Below are 25543 nucleotides of genomic sequence, written 5' to 3'. Positions count from 1 at the left end.
TGGTCCAAGTACAGATCCTAGGGTCACTCCACTATTCCCCTTCCTCCATTGAGAGAAATGGCCATTTATTTCTACTTTCTGTTTTTTATGTTTTAACCAGTTCCCAATCCACAACAGAACTTTGCCTCCTATCCCAAGGCTTTTTAATTTCCTCAGGAATCTCTCATGAGGGAATATGTCAAAACGTTCTGAAAATCTAGATACGCTAATAGATGAAGAAGGCTTTGTAAGCTGAGGCAATTAAGGATAATTCAACCTTATTTTGATGCTAAACGTTTTGCACTTTTGGTTCCGTCTTATATATTGTCACAGCTTGATTATTGCAACTCAGTGTATGTTGGTCTTTCTAAAAAGCAACTAGATGGACTGCAACTTTTGCAGAGTACAGCTGCTAAAATGATTTTTCAGTGTAGTAAATATGATAGTTACCCCACTGTTAGTGGACCTGCACTGGTTGCCAGTAAATGCCAGGATTATTTATAAGGTTTCCTGTCTGGTCTTTAAATCATTATATAGTGATTTACTTTATCATTCTTCATCACAGTTAACTTTAAAATTAAAGAACAACACTATTCTTCTTTTCCCTCTGATTTATCATCTTGTGTCTAAAAGAAACTATGAAAGATCATATTCATATCTGTCTAAAAAATCACTCAAAAATCCACTGCTGAAAAATAACCAAAATGTAAAACAAAGGAAGAAAAAAGCCTCAAAGAGCTCAAGATCAAAACAGATTCATAGAGCTGTAAACATCAAAACGATCTCATACTCATTCATCATTGGCAAAAAACCTTCAACTTTTTTTAAATTTGTGAATGTGCATATGCTTTAAATCCAAAGTCTTCACATAAGATTATATCACTTCAATAAAGACATTTGTTTCAAAATCATGTTGTACAAAACAAAAGCAGAAAAGCACTTATCTTTTAAAGAGCTAGCAGGTATACAGAAACGGAGCCCAGCCATCACTTCACAGACGGAGTATAATGCTCTGTGAATCTGTTTTGATCTTGAGCTCTTTGAGGCTTTTTCCTTCCTTCGTTTTACATTTTGGTTATTTTTCAGCAGTGGATTTTTTGAGTGATTTTATAGGAGTGCTGTGTTAATCCACACCAATTTTGTATTGCTTTAATTGAATACTACAGCAGAAACTATCCTAGAATTGCCAGAACCAAAACACTGGGACATTATCCTCGAGGCCAATGATCCACATGCCATGTTAATTTGAAAAACCAAATTATTTCAGCATTCCATGACAGGGGAGAATTACATACTGAGACACTTCTCTAATTACAAATCTAAAGGAGTCATTTACATCTTTCCTTGCAAATGTCCTTGCATATTACTATGGGGCCCTTTTTCTAAAATTTATGCTCCTAAATTTATAAGCATCATTTATGCTCCTAAATTATGAGCATACGCTAAATTATGAGCATACGCTAAAATAGATTAGGAGCATAAATTTAAGAGCATAGCCTTTATAGAATAAGGCCACCAAGAAGTCCATTTTATATCCAAGGGCTTCTTAACAGTTAGGGTGTACTAAGCTTTAGTAAAAGGGCCCCTATATGTTGGAAAGACTAAGAAACATCCCATATCCAGAATTATTGAACACAGAAGTGCAATCAATCGCAAGGTGATGGAATAATCACTAGTAGATCATTGACTTAAAAATAACCACTCTTTTGATCCATTAAAATTTGTGGTGATCAGTATGTTTTTGCATTTCATATTTATAAGTCTTAGAATGTTTATTTTATATATTTTTTGTTTTTATGATTATGACTGTACATTCATTTTAAAATATTTATTGTTTAAATCTCTGTTAGTAATCTGTTGTACTTTTTAATCTGCAGTTTTATATACAAGATTTCAAACTGCATTTATATAAGCTATTTGATATGATTTCACGTATGACAATCATTCACAATTTTATATTTTTAATTTTATTTCATATTTTAATGTAAAAGAATCCTTTAAAGTGTTTTTTTACATTTTTTTCACAGTGCCCCGATGCCAATGATATCATCACCATGCCATTGGAATACACAAAATGATCGTTGAAACTCATAGAATATTTTAGCATTGGGAGGTTTGGCACAGCGATTTTTGAAAATTTTTAGCAATTCAAGGAGGTGAGCATACAATACTCTATTGATTTTCACCATCACTTTTTGTTTTTAAAGATTTTTCTGAAGCATTCTTTTTAAGATCTAAACAATACTTTTTTTCAGGAAAGCTAAATAATGAAGTTCCATTTCTTCCTTGAGAACATGCTTATTTTTTTTAATATTTATATTCTCTTTGAGTAGTTTTGAACACTAATTTTACAAAGAATAACCTTTAACCTTGAAGAAGCGCATATACCCCTAAATTCTATAAAATTCGCTAAGTATTTCCTGATATAACTCCTAAGTCTACCACACTGCAACCTCAATTGATGTTGTCTAGCTCTACCACTTTCTGTCCCTGGAAAAGAGCTGTTTATATATCAATACCTTTCAAGTATTTAAGCATCTGCATCATACCTCCCCTATCCCTCCTTTCCTCAAGGATATACATATTCAGGACTCCAAGTGGGGCCTCACCAGTGACTGTACAAGGGCATTAACACTTCCTTTCTTTTGATGGTTATGCCTCTCTCTATTCAGCCTAGCATCCTGGTTCGCCACCTTGAGACCTTCAGACACTATCACCCCAAAATCCCTCTCCTGGTCCGTAGATATCAACCTCTTACCCCCTAACACTTGCAGCTCCTTTGGATTTAATACTGCACCTCTTCTGCATCATTCTGCATCTCTTCACATTGAATTTTATCTGCCAAACATTAGACCATTCTTCTAATTTTTGTAGATCACTTCTCATATTATCTACTCCCTCCAGGGTGTCTACTCTTCTGGATATCTTCATGTCATCTGCAAAAAGGCAACCTGTTCTTTCTAACCCTTCAGCAATGTCACTCACAAATATTTTAAATAGAATTTGCCCCAGCATCAATCCTTGAGGCACTCTACTACTTCTTTCTTTCCTCCGAGCGAATCCCATTTTCCTTGACCTCTTGTCATATATCAAGCAACCAATTTATACTATCCTGCTTATTTTCGAAAGGAGAAAAACGCCCATGTTCGGGAGATGGGCGTCCGTTTCCCGTGGGCGACCAAATCGGTATAATCGAAAGCCAATTTTGGTCGTCTTCAACTGCACTCCGTCACGGAAACAAATAAAGTTGACGGGGGCGTGTCGGAGGCGTGGTGAAGGCGGGACTGGGGCGTGGTTATCGGCCGAGCAGAGATGGGCGCGCTCGGCCGATAATGGAAAAAAGAAAGGTGTTGTTAGCGAGAATTTAGGACACTTTTTTTGGACCCTTTTTTCTCACGAACAGGTCCCAAAAAAGTGCCCTAAATGACCAGATGACCACCGGAGGGAATCGGAAATCACCTCCCCTGACTCCCCCAGTGGTCACTAACCCCCTCCCACCAAAAAAAAACCCACTTGCAAAAATCTTATTTCCCAGCCTCTATGCCACCCTCAAATTCCGTACCCACCTCCATGACAGCAGAATGTGTTTGATTCTCTGACAGCCTTTCCCTGGGTCAGATGTGGCTCTCGGGTGCACTGCAGGGTCACATCAGCATTGCATTGTGGTGGGTGTAGGGTATTGGGCTCCGTGATTTCACTAGCTTGTGTTACAGTCTCACGATGTTGGTAGTTGGTAGGCTCTTATCCCATGGTGCTTTTCCCTCTGCTTACTGGGTCAGAGTGTGCCCTGTTTTGTTTCTGGTAGTCCACAAGATAGTGGCCATTTTTGTAAGTCCATTTTAGATCCCTTTCGTGTGTTAGCCATGTTACAGAACTTAGTTCTTACCTTGAATGTTGCTGAAAGAGGGCATTGTACACCATTCTGCCAGCTCTGAGCTACTGCTAATCTTAGTACCAGGCAGACTCGTTGCCAGTGGGGCACAACCTCTGATCTGCAGTTAACTGTGAGTAAACGTGGTTATTGAAATAAAGGACGTTTTCTGCAAGATTAGTCTTACAGTGTGAACTGCTGTGCCAAGGTTATACAGCAGCAACAAGTCCTGTCCCAGGAGCACTTTTAGTGGGTAATGCAGTGCACTTCAGGCAGGCAGACCCAGGCCCATCCCCCCCTACCTGTACCACTTGTGGTGGTAAATGGGAGCCCTCTAACCCCCCCCCCAAAACCCACTGTACCCACATGTAGGTGCCCCCCTTCACCATTAAGTGCTATGGTAATGGTGTAGAGTTGTGGGGAGTGGGTTTTGGGGGGATTTGGGGGGTCTCAGCACCCAAGGTAAAGGAGCTATGCACCTGGGAGGTAATTTAATGTTTTTTCCTATTTTTTAAAAGTGCCCCCTAGGGTGCCCGGTTGGTGTCCTGGCATGTGAGAGGGACCAGTGCATTATGAATCCTGGCCCCTTCCACGACCCAAAGCCTTGGATTTGGTCGTTTCTGAGCTGGGACACTTCGGTTTCGATTATCGCTGAAAAACAAAAATGCCCAGCTCAAACAAACACCCACATCCAATGCATTTGCCTGGCACAAACCATATTGCGAAACTAAAGATAAACGTCCATCTTTTTTGAAAATACGATTCGGCCCACTCCTTCACGGCCCCTTTCTCGGAGATGGACGTTCTTACACATGGGCGTTTGCGTTCGATTATGCCCCTCCACGGGTCCTAATTTCAGTCCATTAAGTTTATTTATGAGCATTCTATGAGGAACCATATCAAAGACTTTGCTGAAATCCAAGTAGACAACATCTAGGGCATGTCTCTGGTCACCAAGTCAAAGAAATCAATCAGACTCATCTGGCATGATTTTCCTTTGGTAAAACCATTTTGCCTCAGATTTTGTGATCCATGGGATTACAGGAAGTTCACTATCCTTTCCTTCAGCAGCTGCTTCCATTACTTTTCCAACCACTGAATTGCTCACCAGCCTATAGTTTCCTTCTTCTTCTTCTCTGTCACTATTTATGTGAAGAGGGATCACATTTAAAGGGGCCCTTTTACTCAGCTGCGTAGGCACCTATGCATGCCCACTGCGTGTCAATTTGGAGTTACTGCCCAGCTACCTTGTGGCCCATGCGGTAATTTCATTTTTGACGCATGTCCGCACCAGAAAATATATTTTCTTTTCTGGCGCATGGCGAAAATCGGGCAGTATCTCTGACTTGTTACACATAGGTGATTACCACATGGTTAACATGAGCGACCTTACCGCTAAGTCAATGGCTGGTGATAAGGTCTCAGACCCAAAATGGACGTGCGCCAATATTAATTTTGCTGCACGTCCATTTTCAGCAAAATTTTTAAAAAGGTGTTTTTTACAGGTGCGCTGAAAATAGATCTGCGTGCGTCCACAACCGTGCGGCTCTCGGCTCCGCTAGCTCCCTGCTCCCTCTGCCCCGGGAAAAGGAAGTAACCTGTTTCAGGGCAGAGGGAGCAGGAAACCAGCAGAGCCAACAGGCACACGACTACTCTCTGCACCCCTCCAGCAGCGTGCACCCGGGGCGGATCACCCCCCACCGCCCCGTCCTTGGTACGCCACTGCTTAGCAGTCCATTTTATTCTCATCACTCTCCACATAGCGGTTTTTAGTGTCTTTCAGATTTTCAATTTCATTTCTAGCCTTTCTCCTTTCCCTAATATATCTAAAAAAAGTCTTGTCACCTCTCTTTACATCTCTAGCCATCCTTTCTTCTGTAAGTATTGCAATTAGGGGTTCTCTTACCAAGCTGCGGTAAGCATTAACATGTGCTTACTGCAGCTTAAAAGGGCTTATTGCAGGGCATGTGGAGGTGTCCTGCACTAAAATCCCAATATCTGTAGGTTGCCCATGTGCTAAACAATTAATTTTATTTTTTGGCCAAGAAGACATGCTTGGGGGGGGGGGGGGGGGTGGAGAGTGAGTGTGTCTGCACTAATCAGTTAATGCAGCCACATTGCCATGCGTGATTAATGTGTGAGGCCCTACAGTCTGACAAATGGATGGCGGTAAGGGCCCACGATATTAATGATAATAGGTCTGAGACAAAAATCTCATGAGGGAGTTTGTTGCATTAATGAATACAAAAAGAGTGCCACAGGGTCTGTCGTTGGGGAGGTGCTACACAGTGAGGCTTTTCTAGAACTTTATGTATAGGTTTTCCTTCATCTAAAAATGTACGTTATAAGTCTGTTCATGATAACTTATTCTCAGTTCAAGGGGCTAGACTGTGGAATTCACTGCCTTTGGACATAGAACAGGTGCTATCTCTTCCTCATTTTTGGAAATTTCTAAACACCTACCTCTTTGAATCTTAATTTTGTAATGATTAGTTGTTATAGGGTTCGATAGAAATATAATTAATGCAATGTTGTGGCCTAGTGTTTAGGGTGGTGGACTTTGGTCCTGAGGAACTGAGTTCAATTCCCACTTCAGGCACAGGCAGCTCCTTGTGACTCTGGGCAAGTCACTTAACCCTCCATTGCCCCAGGTACAAATAAGTACCTGTATATAATATGTAAGCCGCATTGAGCCTGCCATGAGTGGGAAAGCGTGGGGTACAAATGTAACAAAAAAATTTTCTTAATTTGTATATCACTCTTCAAGAGAAGGGTTTTTATTTGAATTTTATAAACTGCCTAGAAGCCATTGTGGATAATATGAGAGATATGTAAGACATAACAATATAGCATAGCAATAGCATAGCATCAAAGGGCTGGGGCCATGTGGGAGGGGATGGATGCCATGGGGGCACAAGGCTAATCATGAGTGGGGGAGGAAGACATCAGGGGGTGATTGGCAGGAGGTTCAGATATCAGAATTTACAGCTTCCACTTACAACAGTTTTAAGATAATTTACTGTTTTCAAGCTTACTTCTTTTATTATATTTGTTTATTCTTGGTTATTTTACTATTGTTATGCTGTTAACAGAATTGTAAGTTTTATGTTACTGTACCTGCTGCACACCACCTTGGGTGAATCTCTTCATAAAGGTGGTTAATAAATCCCAATAAATAAATAAATAAATAAACAGGCACTTTCATTTACCTTGGGGCAGCTGTAAATATCAACATCTATGTGAAATGGGAAATGCATATCTGTCTTGGAGGCTCACCAAGGGCACTCCCTCTCCCCACCCTACCCACTCCCCCTTGTGTAGCTATCTTCCATACCTGTAAATGGCCCCTGTATGGTGTCACAATTGTGACTTTTTCTTGGTTTGTGCTCCTCTCGCCCTCTGGTGGCCAGAACCGGTGGTTGCCATAGACTTTAGAGACTCTCTTTTCAGTCCAGTCCAGATATTTTAGCCCTCCAGTCTTGCTTGGATGTTTGGCAGCTAGCCTCACCCTTAGCTGCCTTGAGATTGCTGCAGCTGAGCTCAGCTGCTGATGGACTTATTAGACACCTGGAAACTTTCTAGTTTGCCTTTGCAAACGCCAAAGGTCCAGGTTAGTGGTTGGTGCTGATAGGAGCACTTCTGTCTTGTTGTGCTGTTAAGAGCACTTCTGTCTGCTTGTTTGAGCTTCCCTGCTTTACCCTTCTGGTGCTGATAGGAGCACTTCTGTCTTGCTGTGCTGTAGGAGCACTTCTGCCTTGTCTTGTGGCTTACCTGTATGCCTTGTTCTTATCTGGGTGCCTGTGGGCACTCCTGTTTTGAACCCTAACCCTGTTTCTGTCAAGCTTGTTCTGTATTGTTAAATATAATGAGAAAAAAAGAAAGTTCCTATGGTCAGTGGAATGCAAGTATTAAGGCAAAAGAGATATGAGTCACAAACCTGTGAAAATAATAAGGGAGTCATAGAATCAGCCTTGAGCTGGGTAGCCTTGTGTGAAACAGAGACAGTCTGTGCTAGGGTAGAAGGAATGCTGCTGACATTTGTAGATAAGAAAGAACAGGCTTCAAAGGAAAGGGTTGCTGACGTGCAAGCATTGGGTGCAGTACGAAAGTAAGTGTATATAAGAAGAGCAAATTACATGTAACATAAGCAAACATATATCTCTGTATTACTGCTGATCATATATTGTGAGTATACTTTGCTTCCAGTATGATGTTCTCATACTGCCTCTGTCCAAGGGAGGACAGTTGAAAAAATAAAAATTATTGATTATTCTTCTTTATAATAGGTGTCAGTTTCTTTGTTTGCACTTATATAAGGTGTAAATAAACAGTATGCTATTCCCTGTCTGAGAATCCCGTATCCTCAGTAGTCCTGAACCCTGTGTTAGTCAAGCTTGATTAGTATTCTGTTCTAGTCTGTCTGCAAGCTAGGTCCAGTAAATCCTGCCGGCCACCTGCACCTGGGGGGTTCAACCCCTGGGGAATGGTGGTCAAGCGCAGGTGAAGACCTGTTGCTCTGTCCTGCTTATTCCCTGCCTGCCTACTGCTGTAGTTCCAGTCCTGTGGTTCCAGTTCGGTTGTTCCAGCTTTGCCTGTCTACAGCTTCTCTGCCTTGCTTGCTTACCCAGTCCTGGTTGAGGGTCTTGCCTACTGTTGCCGCTTGTCGGCAGCGGTCCAAGGGCTCACATGGTGCCAGTGTCCGAGAGCCTGAGACCGTGACATGTGGAAATGGCATTTATACATCTGAACCTCTCCAGAATATTTAAATACAGCCATTTACACGTGGGGATGCTTCTTAAATAAGAGCCACTGTCCGTCCGATATTCAGCATTATTAAAACCTGCCAGGAACAACTCCTGGCCAGTTAAATAGCACTTAACCAGCTAAGCACTAATATTCAGCATGAGATAGCTGGTTATCTCCACTGAATATCTGCGGTTAGCACTTAGCAGCTAATCAGCTATATCGCGTGATATAACTGGCTAAGCATCCCTGTTTACTACTACTACTACTTAACATTTCTAGAGCACTACTAGGGTTACGCAGCACTGTACAGTTTAACAAAGAAGGACAGTCCCTGCTCAAAGGAGCTTACAATCTAAAAGACGAAATGTCAAGTTGGGGCAGTCAAGATTTCCTGAATAGAGGTGTAGTGGTTAGGTGCCGAAGGCGACATTGAAGAGATGGGCTTTGAGCAAGGATTTGAAGATGGGCAGGGAGGGGGCCTGGCGTATGGGCTCAGGGAGTTTATTCCAAGCATGGGGTGAGGCGAGGCAGAAAGGGAGGAGCCTGGAGTTGGCGGTGGTGCAGAAGGGTACTGAGAGGAGGGATTTGTCTTCAGAGCGGAGGTTACGAGTAGGAAGATGAGGGTAGAGAGGTAAGGAGGGGCTGCAGATCGAGTGCATTTGTAGGTTAGTAGGAGAAGCTTGAACTGTATGTGGTACCTGATCGGAAGCCAGTGAAGTGACTTGAGGAGAGGGGTGATATGAGTATATCGGTCCAGGTGGAAGATAAGACGTGCAGCCGAGTTCTGAACGGACTAAAGGGGGGATAGATAGCTAAGTGGGAGGCCAGTGAGGAGTAGGTTGCAGTAGTCAAGGCGAGAGGTAATGAGAGAGTGGACGAGAGTTCGGGTGGTGTGCTCAGAGAGGAAAGGGTGAATTTTGCTAATGTTATAGAGGAAGAAGTGACAGGTCTTGGCTATCTGCTGGATATGCGCAGAGAAGGAGAGGGAGAAGATGACTCCGAGGTTGCGGGCAGATGAGACGGGGACGATGAGGGTGTTATCAACTGAGATAGAGAGTGGAGGGAGAGGGGAAGTGGGTTTGGGTGGGAAAACAATAAGCTCGGTCTTGGCCACATGGTAGTGCCGACACAGCCCATTCAAAGTGAATGGGCTTTGTTAGCATTAGCACACAGCAGCTGGTAGCGAGGCTTAGTAAACAGGAGAGTAAGTTTAGTGGCCAAAGTGGACCACCTAAATAACAATCCTATTTTTGGCTGCTATAAACTTAACCGGCCAGCGCTGAATATTAACATGACCAGTTAAATTTAAACTGGCAAAAAAAAAAGGATATTCAACGGAAATGGCCTGAATATCCAGGCTCAGCGCTCATCGTGGGACTTAGTCAGCCTGTCTCCCACAAGTTGAATATCAACAGGCATATATCCCAGGTCCTTCCAAGGACTTTCACTAACTACACCCTCTCCAAAAGACATTACACGATGTGATACCCGCAAGCAAGCCTTCTCCGGAGTAGCCCACACACTCTGGAATGCATTGCCTGAAAGGCTCCGCTTAACAGAAGACTATCTCTACCTCAGGAAGCAGGTGAAAGCTTGGCTCTTCAACCAAGCCTTTAACGGAAGAAGTAACTAACTGGTTAGTCTCACTCACACACTCAAGGATTGACTCGGGCTGCACATACTGCAGCAGGATGTTTATCCACTCCTACCCTAGCTGAGATGATATTTAACCATCTCTCTGACCTCATGTGCAACTTTCTTCAAATCAGTCTAATTCTTCCTACTTTTTTACTCATCTATGTTACAACTTTGCCTTACCCTTCACTACCAATTATAATGTTCTATTACGTATTGTGTAGTCATTGCAAGTAGTATACCATGCCATACTTTGTATTGTTACTTGAATATTTTTACTGCTGTAATTGCCTATTGCTCATGTTTGATCTATTCTTACTGTACATCACCTTGAGTGAATTCCTTCAAAAAGGCTGTAAATAAATCCTAATAAATAAATAAATATATATTGAACTGGCTCCACACACCTGTTTTAAACTACAGTGCACACGGTTTTTGGAATGCACCACAGACTTTTTTTTTAAATATTGCCTGATGATTCCTGCTTACATGTCAACTGGCATGAAGTTTTTATCATCACTTTGCACAGGCTTGTCCTGTTTCTGGTTTTCTTGTATGGTAACATAGTAACATAGTAAATAACGGCAGAAAAAGACCTGCATGGTCCATCCAGTCTGCCCAACAAGACAAACTCATATGTGCTACTTTTTGTGTATACCCTACTTTGATTTGTACCTGTCCTCTTCAGGGCACAGACCGTATAAGTCTGTCCAGCACTATCCTTGCCTCCCACCACCGGCTGGCTCTGCCACCCAATCTCGGCTAAGCTCCTTAGGATCCATTCCTTCTGAGTAGGATTCCTTTATGTTTATCCCACGCGTGTTTGAATTCTGTTACCGTTTTCATTTCCACCTGGTATACTCAGTTATTTACATACCTGGTTTTATGCACAATGGCAACACAAAAAGAGGAAAACAAAAAAAAAATCTTCCACAGGAAGTCCACAAACAACCAACAAGTAGAGGAAGTCATCAAGAAGAAATGTTTCAAAGACAAAGAAAATCTTCTAAAGCAGCAGGTGTTAAAAACCATAGGGTTTATTCATTCAATATAGGCTATAGCTCAATCCAAAGAAAGACCCAACAAGGGCCATGTTTCAGCATGCAAGCCTTTCTCAGGAGTCCTATTCCTATGGTTGTTGAAACAAATGAATAATCACAACCAGATATTGAGGATAACCAGTCAAATCTTCCAGAAAGCTGGACAATATTGCATTATATTACATTAAAACTCTTATATACAGCATATACCTTCAGAGCAGTTAACAATAAGATAAACCAGACATCCCTGAGAACTTACAAGTTATACAATAACCATAGCAGTTAACAAGAAGACAATGCGTATTTCTGAAATAAATAAGTTTTAGGTGATTTTTTTTAATTTTTAATAATCCGATAACACCCATACTTTCTGGAAGAGAATTCCATACTTTTGCAGCTTGATAACTAAACATTTTTGACTGGATGGATCTCTACCTACAACCCCTTTTGGACCTAGAAAACTAGCTTATGAAGAAATCTTTTTTCATGTAGCACATAATTAAGCTCTGAAATCTGTGGCTGGAAGATATCATCATTATGACAAATACACTGAAATTCAAAAGAGGTTTGGGCAAGTTCCTAGAGGAAAAGGTCTATAAAATGTATTACCCAGGTAGATTTGGGTGAGCCGTTGCTGATTCCTGGAAAAGAGCTGTGCTCGCTGCTCAACAGGATAGACGAATGGTTTATTTTTGGTTCTAACCATTGCATGTGTTGGTAATATTTACCAATATTTGAAGGACCAAAGGACTTACATTGATGACCCCTGATGCAGGTGCTTTGCTTAAACACGGCCCGTGTCAGGTCCTTTAATAAACTTTAGATGCTAACCCATCCTTGGAGGCCCACTGTGCTTTTTTCACTTGGCATGCTTTCTTGTGTTTTGGACTCCCTCTCTCCTGTTTGACTTTTCAATATATGTCCATAATTAATCCATTTATCCTCTGGATGGGCCAAGGGTGTTCCAGAGGAAGGGCTTAAATCTATCCAGAGCGGCAATATTCATCTCTATCTCAATACATTTATATATGTAAGAGAATCACATAAACAGTATCTCTACATTTATACAGAAGACTTACTACTGGGGCCAATAAAAAGCAGTATATAAAATTTTAATAAACCATAAGGAAAACTGTGGAACTTAAAAGGATATTTGTATATGGTCAATGTCCTGGTGAATACTGTCCTCAGACAGGGATAATTTTAAAAGTTATTTCTACATATAAAGCAATGCAATTGTCTCTGTATGTTCTGTGCAGATACACATATATGTTAAAAAGTCCCTGTATACTTTGTAGCTCTGTTTCAGCTCTATCCAAACATACCCCTCAAGAACTTCTATATACAATCCATATAAAAGGACCTACGATATTGTCTCTGCATTTGCTTTTACACAGGTATACTCCAATGCAATTTTGCAGCAGCCATTTCCTGAATGTTAAGCTTGCCTTACGATGTAGAAAGAGGGAAGTTCTATAAAACTGAAACTATGCCAAAGTTGGAAAAAATGCCTACTTTAAGCCAATTTATAATGGCAACAAGGAGGGGTATAATCAAACAGGGGCACCCATCTATAAGGGTGTCCATCTCTAGGGACGGACCCATAAAGAAGCGTACACGACTGTATTATCGAAACAAGATGGGCGGCCATCTTTCGTTTCGATAATACGGTTGGGGACGGCCAAATCTCAACATTTGGGCCGCCCTTAGAGATGGCCAACATTGGTTTTCGCCTATAATGGAAACTATGGACGGCCATCTCAAAACCGACCAAATCCAAGCCATTTGGTCATGTGAGCAGCCAGCATTTGTAGTGCACTGGTCTCCCTCACATGCCAGGACACCAACCGGGCACCCTAGGGGGCACTGCAGTGGACTTCAAAAATTGCTCCCAGGTGCATAGCTCCCTTACCTTGGGTGCTGAGCCAACACTGCCATAGTCCTTAAAGGGAAACGGGGGGAGGGGGGCACCTAGATGTGGGTACAGTGGGTTTCGGGTGTAACAGGTAGGGGGGGGATGGGCCTGGGTCCGCCTGCCTGAAGTGCACTGCAGTACCCACTAAAAACTGCTCCAGGGACCTGCATAGTGCTGTGATGGAGCTGGGTATGACATTTGAGGCTGGCATAGAGGCTGGCAAAAAAATGTTTTTTAATTTTTTTGTGTGGGAGGGGTTTGGTGACCACTGGGGGAGTAAGGGGAGGTGATCCCCGATTCCCTCCAGTGGTCATCTGGTCAGTTCGGGCACCTTTTCAAGGCTTGGTCGTGAACAAAAAGGGACCAAGTAAAGTCGGCCAAATGCTCGTCAGGGCCGCCCTTCTTTTTTCCATTATCAGCCGAGGACAGCCATCTCTTAACCACACCTCCGTCCTGCCTTCGGTACACTACCAACACGCCCCCTTGAACTTTGACCATCCCTGCGATGGAAAGCAGTTGAGGCCGGCCAAAATCGGCTTTCGATTATGCCGATTTGGCCGGCCCTCAGAGAAGGTCGCCCATCTCCCGATTTGTGTCGGAAGATGGGCGCCCTTCTCTTTCGAAAATAAGCTGGATAGGCACCTATGTCTCTTTTTGAAAGACACCCAAAACGAGCCCTAGTAACGGATAAATCATCATGCACAAATTTATAGCTGCTCTGAAAAAATTGTAACTGTATGTAGGTACTCTAAGCATGTGCATGCGTATTATAAAACTCCACTTCCACCACAAATCTCAGTCAGGAGGTTCTTAATCAATCCAATAAAACACTTTGCTCCTGTTTATATAATCTTTATCAAAGACCTCAGTGGTGCCACTTACTGAATAAGATTTTGAAAGTCAACAAGATTTATGCACTCACCTCCTCATCGGTCTAAGGTGTTATTAATTTTTCTATATGATTTTTATGCTTTTTTCATATTCTTCATACTTTTTTCCTTTGTTTATACCACAGCCTTCAGCTTTCCAATTTGTGTTCCTTGAAACAGCTCCAGGGCAAAACATAGTCTATGTTGGATTAAATAATCCCCTGACTGAATGTTCCCGAGTTCATCTTGAGACGAGTATCGTTATTTAATTAACTCTATTGAAATGTTGTTATAAAGGTTTTAAATTGGAAAGCGAAAGGCTGTGGTATAAAGAAGGGGAAAAAGTAAGAAAAATATTTTAAAAGAATTAAAATCATATAGAAAAATTAATAACACCTTAGACCGATGAGGAAGTAGGGGCATAAATCTTGCTGACTTTCAAAATCTAATTCAGTAAGTGGCACTACTGAGGTCTTTGATAAAGATTATATAAACAGGAGGCAAGTGTTTTATTGGATTGCATATTATAAAATATGTGTGTATATTGTGACTCTGCCACAGATTTGCCCAAACTAAGGGGCCTGTTTACTAAGCCATGCTATAGGCACAATAAAAATTAGCACAAACTAATGCTAGAGATAACCCAGCATTACTGCGCGCTAAAAATGCTAGCGCACCTTAGTAAACAGGGCCCTAAGTCAGGAGGAGCACCTACACACAGATAACATAATAGTGACTACTTTTTATGTATATAAAACATGCTTTACATTCAAACAATGCTTTATAAAATTAAAAGTGTCTGTGCCTTCTTTATACCTGCAGAAAGTTTCAAAGAGAAATTACGGGCATGTATTTGTTTTGAAACTTGTAAATCTAGGAAGTAAAATATATGTGTGGTCTTTGTCCCAGTGCAAAAACTGTAAATATTGTACCCTGAAATTTTGTTTTTAAATAATCAAACATGTTTATTGTGATTTTGTCCGTATGATTACTGGTCCCTGTGAAGCAAGTGAAGAAAGGCTACTTATTAATTTTTTTAAGCCTTTAGAAATAATGTACATTTTCTTTATGAGGTTTTTCACTATTCGTAGCAGATTGGAGTGTGAAATGCTGCTCATTATAGGCTAGGCTGAGTTTTCCTTTAAACCACTTAAAATACATCTGTCAGATAGACCCTTTTGTCATATCCTGTATCAGCTGCAGGTGCACCCTAGTATAAAGAACCCACAGTACATGGTTCCCCTTGAGCACATAATCAATTTGGTGGCTCCGGCTGTTTGTCCTTGGGTGCAAGTGTCTACAATGTACACATAATACGACCATTTTTTCTGAAGAGCAGAAGTTGTAGTTGATCTGGCAGATTGATATAAAAAGTCATGCTTTCCGTTCTTCTCTCTGAATGTGAAGGAAAAGAAGAGGTATATTACAAGTGAGCTCTTGCACTATCATAATGGAAAAATGTGTTGCACAGCTAATAACTGCACGTTTAGTTTTCATACTTTTAATGTACGTGACATAGCTAGTGATTACAGCATAGAGTTCCAAATATGAATTGTAGAAATGTGTATTTTCATTTTGTGAATAATCAGCAAAATATCCAAAATCAGATTTAGACATCACATTGAAAATGCCCCTCTTAATAAAAATAATTGACTAGATGCATGTCAGCCTGGCTTCAGACCTGGGTATGGAATGGAGACAGTTTTTTTTTTTCTCTTTCTTAAACACTTTGGGGCCCATTTACTAAGCTGTGTAAGCGTCAATACCCACCCAATGTGTGCCAAAATGGACTTACTACCCGGCTACCGCGTGGCATTTTTGGCATGCATCTGATACGCGCGACCAAAAAATAATTTTTATTTTTAGATGCACGTATCGGATGCGTGCCAAGTGGCATTTGATGCATGTAGGTCATTACCACCTGGTTACCATGTGAGACTTTACTGCTAGGTCAATGGCTGGCGGTAAGGTCGCAGACCCAAAATGGACACGTGGCAATTTTGATTTTGCCACACGTCCATTTTCAGCAAAAACATTTAAAAGGCCTTTTTTACAGGCGCGCTGAAAAATGGATTGGCGCGCACCCAAAACCCACACCTACACTACCGCAACCCATTTTTCAGCGCAGCGTAGTAAAAAGACCCCTTTATTAACAAACAGATAAACAAGAACAACAAATCAATTTTATAAAAAGGATATTACATCACTCAGATGTGGTGGTTAATGTTGAGCCCTCCAAAAAAACCCAAAACCCACTGTACCCACATGTAGGTGCCCCCCTTCACCCCTTAGGGCTATGATAATGGTGTAGAGTTGTGGGAAGTGGGTTTTGGGGGGCATTTGGGGGGCTCAGCACCCAAGGTAAGGGAACTATGCACCTGGCAGCTATTTTTTTTTTTTAATTTTTAGAAGTGCCCCCTAGGGTGCCCTGTTGGTGTCCTGGCATGTCAGGGGGGCCAGTGCACTACAAATGCTGGCTCCTCCCCTGACCAAATGTCTTGCATTTCGCCGGGTTTGAGATGGCTGGGCCTGGTTTCCATTATGGCTGAAAACCGAAGCCGGCCATCTCTAAACCCTGCGATCTCAACATTTGACCTAAATGTTGAGATTTAGCCGGCCCCAACCATATTTCAAAAATACAGTTGGCTCCGCCCCTTTGCGGAGCTGGCCCCAAAAATGGCCGGCCATCTATTTGGCCGGCGCCATTCAATTATGCCCCTCTATGTATATCAACTCCTTAACAGTTAATCCTGAATCATTTACCTGTTAGTGCACTAACTTGTAAACTTGGACTCAGGAACTCCTGGTTCCTTGTAATTGGTAAAACCAATCTCAAGAAACACTGAAACAGCTATCTCTCTTCCTGAGGACTAATCTAGAAGCAGTTATCAAGCTGATAACAAGATCTAGGTGTATGCACCAATATGTCCACAGAGTACAGCACACACCCTTCTTATACCTTTGAGGTTCTGGTGGCTGTACAATTCAATTCATAATCTGAGTCACCATGGAAAACAGGAACAGACCTGACTTTTACTCTGAAGATGATTATGAGAACAGAAGAAAACAAATTCTTTCATTGATCACCACCAATAATGCATAGTTTGTTTTCATCTTCTAGGGCAGTGATGGCGAACCTATGGCACGCGTGCCAGAGATGGCATGCGCGCCGTCGCCTCAGCCAATCAGGCCTCCCTCCCTCCCTTCCTCCCACCCACCCACCCAGCATCAGGCCGCCCAAGCACCAGCTCGCCCGCCCACCCGCCCTCCCTCCGAGCACCAGGGCCCCCCTCTGAAATTTAAAAGTCATACCTGGTTGGGGTTAAGGCGGCGTCGGCAGCGGCAGTAAAAAGCGCTGGCTCGGCGCGCCTTCAGCCTTCCCTTCTGTCTCTCAAGCGCTGGTCCCGCCCTCATTTCCTGTTTCTGCAAGGGCGGGACCAGCACTTGAGAGACAGAAGGGAAGGCTGAAGGCGCGCCGAGCCAGCGCTTTTCACTGCCGCTGCTGCTGCCACCTTAACCCCGACCAGGTATGACTTTTAAATTTCGGAGGGGGGGCCCTGGTGCTCGGAGGGGGGGGGGCAGGCGACCTGGTGCTCGGGCGGCCTGGTGCTGGGTGGGTGGGTGGGAGGCAGGGAGGGAGGCCGGCCTGGTGTTGGGTTGGAGGCCTGATGCCTGATGCTGGCTGGGTGGGTGGGATGCCTGGTGCTTGGTGGGAGGGTGGGAGGGATGCCTGATGCCTGGTGAGAGGGAGGCCTGATGCCTGGTGCCTGGTGGGAGGGATGCCCGATGCCTGGTGGGAGGGAGGGATGCCTGGTGCTGGGTGGGTGGAAGGGAGGGAGGAAGGGAAGGAAGCCCTGGAAACGGAGTTAAGAGAACAGACAGAGAGCAGCAGAATCAGAGACTAGGACCAATATGGATAGAAAAACAAAATCACCAGACAACAAAGGTAGAAAAGATCATTTTATTTTCATTTTAGTGTTTGGAATATGTCCAATTTGAGAATTTACATCTGCTGTCTTATTTTGCACTGGGTATACTGGAGCTGTAACAGCTTACAGAAATGATTTATAATGAAAAAAAATCATGTTATTTTTTTCTCCTATACTAGTATAATATTTTCAATGATGTCTGTTTATATGCGCCATGGCTGGTGTAAGGGATGTGGCTATCATAGGGGTGGAGTCATATGTGGTGACCCCGCCCATAATGAGTACCGGCACCTGTTATTCAGGTTAAATTGCCCTGTTGGCACTTTGCGATAAATAATTAGATTTTGGGTTGCTGTTTGGGCACTCGGTCTCTGAAAGGTTCGCCATCACTGTTATAGGGCTTTCTATAAAGTGTGCAACTGGAGACCAGTTGTTATTGAGCAAAAATCCTGCAGTTGTATTTCTGCCTCTCTAAGCAGGCTTAAAGAAGTGAATTTCAGAAGTCTGTGGAATGCATAACTTTAAATGGATGAGAAATCCATTTAAATTTAGTGAATTTCAGTGGTTCTATCTATGCAAGTGATACAACTAGAAATTCACCAATAATTTTATACAGATTTCTTATCTTTGTAAAGTTATACCTACTACTCACACATTCAAACTTGAATGCTAAGTATCTTTCTTTGCATTCAGCTCCCTTCCCCCTCCCCCACCAAATCCCACTCAAATTAAAACATTTCCAGCACCATTTTATAAAAGTTGTGGAAGTGGGAATATAGAAAATGTGCAGAGCCTGTGATATATTTTGCAATACCAGGGCTGTTAAATGTAGATGTACTGCAAAATCAACATAACTCTGCCCCCCCCCCCCCCCCCCCCCCCCCACCAACATCTAGGAAGCATGAAAAATGTACAGGAGATAAACATTGCCCTGACAAAATGGAGCCATGGTAAATGTAGAAATCCAAAACATTCTGAAAAAGTGCACTATGCGTACAGCCTCTGGTTGCAGCAGTAAACATCTAGATCTACATGTCACATAGAAGAACCCTCCTGGCAATGAGCAGCACAGCCATGTGACCATGAGCTATCTCACACAATATATACAGTGCCCACAAGGATAAGACAATAACATGCTAGTTCACTAGTGGTCTATCACTCCATTCCATACCCTTAAACCTCCTTGGTCATAGTCTTTCACCAGTTAGTTGTTTCAGGTATCTTGGTGTAACTCTTGACTCTCAACTAAATTTTTTTCAACAAATTTCTGGGTTATGTAAAACAGGCTTTTTTTTATCCTTCGCCAACTTTGTTCGGTTTGTAGATTCTTTGATTATGACACTTTTCATGCTTTGATCCTCTCTCTCATCACCAGGCTAGGTTATTGTAATATCACCTACCTTGGCTGCTCTCAATCACTTCTTAAGAAACTCCAGACTCTCCAAAATACTGCGCTCAAGTTGCTTCACAAAAAATATGATCATGTCTCTCCTCTCTTTCTCAAATCACATTGGCTCCCAGTTGATCAACAGATCATTTTTAAAACTCTCTCACTCACTTTACATAAGTACATAAGTAATGCCACACTGGGAAAAGACCAAGGGTCCATCGAGCCCAGCATCCTGTCCACGACAGCGGCCAATCCAGGCCAAGGGCACCTGGCAAGCTTCCCAAACGTAAAAACATTCTATACATGTTATTCCTGGAATTGTGGATTTTTCCCAAGTCCATTTAGTAGCGGTTTATGGACTTGTCCTTTAGGAAACCGTCTAACCCCTTTTTAAACTCTGCCAAGCTAACCACCTTCACCACGTTCTCCAGCAATGAATTCCAGAGTTTAATTACGCGTTGGGTGAAGAAACTTTTTCTCCGATTTGTTTAAAATTTACTACACCGTAGTTTCATCGCATGCCTTCTAGTCCTAGTATTTTTGGAAAGCGTGAACAGACGTTTCACATCCACCTGTTCCACTCCACTCATTATTTTATATACCTCTATCATGTCTCCCCTCAGCCGTCTCTTCTCCAAGCTGAAAAGCCCTAGCCTCCTTAGTCTTTCTTCATAGAGAAGTCGTCCCATCCCCACTATCATTTTAGTCGCCCTTCGCTGCACCTTTTCCAATTCCACTATATCTTTCTTGAGATGCGGCGACCAGAATTGAACACAATACTCACCACCATGGAGCGATATAACAGCATTATAACATCCTCACACCTGTTTTCCATACCTTTCATAATAATACCCAACATTCTATTTGCTTTCTTAGCCGCAGCAGCACACTGAGCAGAAGGTTTCAGTATATTATCAACGACGACACCCAGATCCCTTTCTTGGTCCGTAACTCCTAATGTGGAACCTTGCATGACGTAACTATAATTCGGGTTCTTTTTTCCCCACATGCATCACCTTGCACTTGCTCACATTAAACGTCATCTGCCATTTAGCCGCCCAGTCTCCCAGTCTCGTAAGGTCTTTCTGTAATTTTTCACAATCCTGTCACGAGTTAACGACTGAATAACTTTGTGTCATCAGCAAATTTAATTACCTCGCTAGTTACTTCCATCTCTAAATCATTTATAAATATATTAAAAAGCAGCGGTCCTAGCACAGACCCCTGAGGAACCCCACTAACTAACCTTCTCCATTGTGAATACTGCCCATTTTTTAACCCCACTCTCTTTTAAAGCTTATCAGTTGGGACACCCTCCATATCTCTCTAATCTTATTCCCCAGCACATCTTCTTCATTCTATAAATGACCACTGATTATATCTCCCTAGTCCCCATTCTGCACAACTGGATTCTACTCGGCATCAGGCTTTCTTCTTTGCTGCCCCTTTCCTCTGGAACACTATTCCTTTCTCAATCCATTCTGAACTGTCATTTAAAAAAATTCAAAACAATGCTCAAAACTTGGCTGTTTCAGCAAACATTTAATTCCACATAAGGCTTTACCGTTTTCTACCCAGTTCCTACAATATCCCCTACTTTCCCCTTTCCCCTGCCTTTTACTGTATATGTGATTGTGTCTTGAATGATTGGTATCATGGAACACTGTCCTGTCAATTTTTGAACTTCTTTTCTGTTTTCTTTGTTTTTCGAATTGTACACCATTGTGATCTGCGAGTTAGTTAATGGCTGTATAGCAAACCCAAATAAACTATAACTATAAACTAGTGACCCTACTACTACTAATCATTTCTATAGCGCTACTAGATGTACACAGTGCTGTACATACACAGGGTGGTGAACGCTTGGAATGCCCTCCCGCGGGAGGTGGTGGAGATGAAAACAGTAACGGAATTCAAACATGCGTGGGATAGGCATAAAGGAATCCTGTGCAGAAGGAATGGATCCACAGAAGCTTAGCTGAAATTGGGTGGCGGGGGGAAGAGGGGTTGGTGGTTGAGAGGCTAGGATAGGGGAGGGCAGACTTATACGGGGTCTGTGCCAGAGCCGGTGATGGGAGGCGGGACTGGTGGTTGGGAGGCGGGAAATACTGCTGGACAGACTTATACGGTCCGTGCCCTGAAAAAGACAGGTACAAATCAAGGTAAGGTATACACATATGAGTTTATCATGGGCAGACTAGATGGACCGTGCAGGTCTTTTTCTGCCGTCATCTACTATGTTACTATGTATATGCAGGTACTTTCTCTGTTCCTAGAGGGCTCACAACCTTAAGTTGCTTTTTTTTGTACCTGCGGCAATGGAAGGTTAAGAGACTTGCCCAAGGTGGCAGTGGGAATCAAACCCAGGTTGCTAGGATCAAAGAAGGCTGCACTAACCAGTAGGCCACTCTTCCACATGCAAAGGGAGGATGGAGGCCAGGAGGGAGTGCAACTTTCCAGAGAAAGAGAGTGACCCACCCTCCTGGTATGCCTAGTCATACAAACTTAGCACCGGCTGTTCTGGGAGGGCAGGCAGAAGGCACCACAGGAAGCAGAAAGAAGGGCTTGTGAAGACATCTGGAAGACCCTGGGAAGGGAAGGTAAGGCACACACTGCCCAGAATCCCTCTGAGACCAGGGTAAGCCACAAAGCAACCATGTTGTAGAGTGCACATGTGCCCAGCTACAGACAGATGAGATCACAGCACAGTGGCAGGATATACAGTACACCACCACACTGCACACATGTTGCCTTGTGCAGATCCTGTGGAAGAACAGAACCCTCCCCCCCCCCCCCCCCCCCCCCCACACTCCAAATTCCAAAATCTGCTGTCCAGCACATCTACCTGCAACGGCCAGTCCTGTCAGGACCGCCCACAATGAATAGGTCACCCCATCCCCCCCCCCCAATCAACTGTGTGTGTTGTGACAGCAGATGACATATCGTTCCGAGAGATGTCTGACGCAAGACTCCAACAGTAACCACAGTCTCGAATTGGCTGCTCTGAGTGTGCCACTCAAAGGCAGCAGGAACCAGGGAGCATCATTCCCTAATGCACACAGGGTCTGATATTCAGCGCTATTTAATTGTCCAGGAATGGCTCCTGGGCAGTTAAATAGTGCTTAGCCAGCTAAGTGCTAATATTCAGCATGAGACAGACGGTTATCTCTGCTGAATTTTAACGCATAGCGGCTAACCAACTATATAGCATGATATAGCCAGCTACCCATGAACCCATGAATATTCAACTGCTGGCAGGCTGAGTTTAGTGGGCAAATCGGACCACCTAAATAGTGGTCCTATTTTTGCCTACTATTAACAGGCCAGCGCTGAATATTCACATAGCCAGTTAAGTTAAAGATGGCCACCCCACCCCCACCCCCCAGCCCCAGATATTCAATGCCAGTCACTGGAAACAGCCCGGCCTTGAACATCTGAAGTCAGCTCTGCCAGTGGCAACTAATCGCGCAGCCTGACACCGGCTGAATATCGTGGGGGACAGTGACTAACTACTACACGCATCTGGTGGATATCCCAGCAGCTCTCCTGGCCTGCCAGGGAGATCCTGAACACATGCTAGTGGAAATGTTCATAACAAATCAGTAGTGACAATGGAATAAAGTGTGTGGAATCCCCTCATTTTACAGAATTTTAAATGTGACCAGAGACTTGGAGGCCTAAAAAAGCCAATTCAGGGCTATTCAGAGGACCAACCCCCTTCTTGTTGGTGCGCCTTAGGCATCATGTACAATACTGGAGAAATAAGACCCCTACAAACATTCTCCCCACACACACACTTCCTTTCACAGTTTCACAAAAAGTCTAGCCCATGCCACAAGCTGTTGCTGCATGCATATCCCCACTGTGGAATATGGGCAAACCATGCTGTCACCCACCTCCTCATGCCTGTAGTCATTATCAACAGCACCCCAAGATCAGATCATGTGCATGGTCACGTCTGGGAGATGCTGCTACAAAGAAAATGATATCACCCACAATCACTGGCCAGACACTTACATATAGGTGGTAACGTACCGCATATGGCCAGCACATGATCCCAAGTCAGCATACCTGCGCTATCCTCTAAGTTTGGCACTGCTATGTTGGTAATGGCTAGGATCTGTACTAAGCAGGCTCTGCCTATGTATGAAGGCTAGCATTATGATAGAAGGTAAAGACTCTTCAGTCCGGGTTTTGCTTCCATTGAAAGCAATGGAAGTGAAAACCAGACTGGCGCAATCTGTCCTCCTTTTTCTGGAGCCATATGGTAACCGTATGAAGAGGTAAACCATGGCTCATATGGGGCTTGTGTGGGTCACACATTCTCCAGCATTAGGATCACATTGCAACGGTCAGAGGAGCAAAGCTAGGACCCTCCCCCCCTGGGTACCACCCAACAGTCTGGTGTTTCCTAGCAACCCTGATGATTGCTGATGTTTTATGACCTCAAACAGACCAATTGCATCACAATCTCTATTAAACATTGTGTAGGTAGACTCCCAAAGGCTAGGCTCACAAATGCAGACACCTCTGAGTGCTAGCAAAGGTGGGACTGCAGGTACCGAGGAGACAAAGGACATACCCCAATGGGTGGTGAGAAGGATAGAAAAGAGGCACAGGGAAGTAGAAAGCTAGGTCCTCAGAATCAACATCCCCTCCACATGCTGCAGAAATGTGCTATATACCCTACCCCTGAGACTTTTGGGAGTTGCTTCCGCCCACAGAGCAGATGGCTGTGGATGATGGTGAGGACGAGGAGGAGGAGGAGGAAGAGGAAGAAAAGGCAGAGGTGGTGGAAGCAGAGGGGAAGAGCCTAGAAACCTGCAGTCTGTTCAGAATACCATGGTAAGGTTAATTTTTTCTTTACACTAATTTGAATGAATTTCAAAATATTATGAAGAGCTTCACTGGTTGCCTATTGAGGACAGGGTGTTGTTTAAATTCTCCTATGTATTATATAAGGTTTTGAATGGAGACTACCTGGCATATCTTTTGGCCCATTTGGTTTTCACTACTTCTGTTAGACACAGGAGATTACATAATTATCAACCTTTCTTATCTTCATCTCCTAAGAGACTGAAGAGATATAATCTTTTTGAAAACTGTTGACTTTTCAAGCCCCAAAATTCTGGAAAAATGTATTAATAGGTATGCATATGATGACTGATGATCTGTATTTTAGGGAAAGTCTTAAGACTGTACTTTTTAGAAGATTTGTTCAATTCTATTGAGATTGATGATTTTATGGTACTGTGACTGCAATTTAAATGGCCAGTGTTCTGGAATACAAGCAATAGCCAGTGAACCTAAATATGAGGGCATATTCTAATAATATTTTCAGCTGAAATCCAGCTAGCACATTAAACCTCCACTTCCCTTTCCTTAGACATCATCTACCATCACTCACACCACTATTCAAACCGTGCGGGTGGTATGGTGATGCCAGCAAGCAGTATCCACAAAAAGCAGTCTACTCCTGAGGCATGGGCATAGACTGGGGGGGCGAGGGGGGCATTGCCCCCCCCCAAATGACGACGACTGGAACGGTGACTTTTACCCAAAGTCGCAGCAATGAACGGGCAGGCAGCACTGCGGTAGTAAAAGCAACAAGGAGGCAGGTTCGACTCCATCCTTCGCTTCCCTGCCTTCTGCATCCCGCCTTCCTCTGATGTCCTCTGAGCCCCCCCCCCCCCCCCGCCACCAAATGAAACAGTCAAACTACGCCCATGTCCTGAGGCACTACTTTCATCAGAACAACTGAACTCCCTCTAGAACAGAAAGCCTGCACTTGGGAAAGACTTACCTCAGTCATCACCTATCATCACTCAAACCACTATTCAAACCGTGTGGGCAGTTTGTGAAACTAGCAAGCAGTATCCACAAAAGGCAGCCTACTTCTGAGGCTGCTAGCACAGTTAGCCTGCACTTGAGGAAGGCTCTCCTCAGTCATCATCTACCATCACTCACACCAATATTCAAACCACTTGGGCTGTTTGTGATGCCAGATAGAAGTATCCACAAAAGATAGCCTATTCTGAAGCTCTACTTTCATCAGAACAACTGAACTCCCACTAGCTCTGTAAGCCTGCACATGGGGAAGGCTTTCCTCTATTATCACGTACTATCACTCACACCACTATTTAAACCTCTTTGGCAGTTTGTGACAGCA

General features: G+C 43.3%; 1 protein-coding gene across 1 annotated transcript in view; it reads right to left on the bottom strand.

Annotated features, from left to right (window-relative positions):
* Positions 1–14886: 14886 nt before the first annotated feature.
* The window catches only part of TMPRSS3 (transmembrane serine protease 3), a 232497-nt gene continuing 221840 nt past the window's right edge, over positions 14887–25543 (bottom strand). Inside the window, exon 13 of the mRNA XM_030203809.1 lies at positions 14887–15450. Coding sequence (XP_030059669.1) covers positions 15430–15450 — 21 coding nt within the window. The 3' untranslated portion in view covers positions 14887–15429. The remainder of the gene's footprint in view (positions 15451–25543) is intronic.

This window comes from Microcaecilia unicolor, chromosome 5 (genome assembly GCF_901765095.1).
Source record: "Microcaecilia unicolor chromosome 5, aMicUni1.1, whole genome shotgun sequence".
NCBI classification, from domain to species: Eukaryota; Metazoa; Chordata; class Amphibia; order Gymnophiona; family Siphonopidae; genus Microcaecilia; species Microcaecilia unicolor.
Note: the sequence above shows the minus strand (reverse complement) of the source record. Positions and strands in the feature narration are given on the sequence as shown.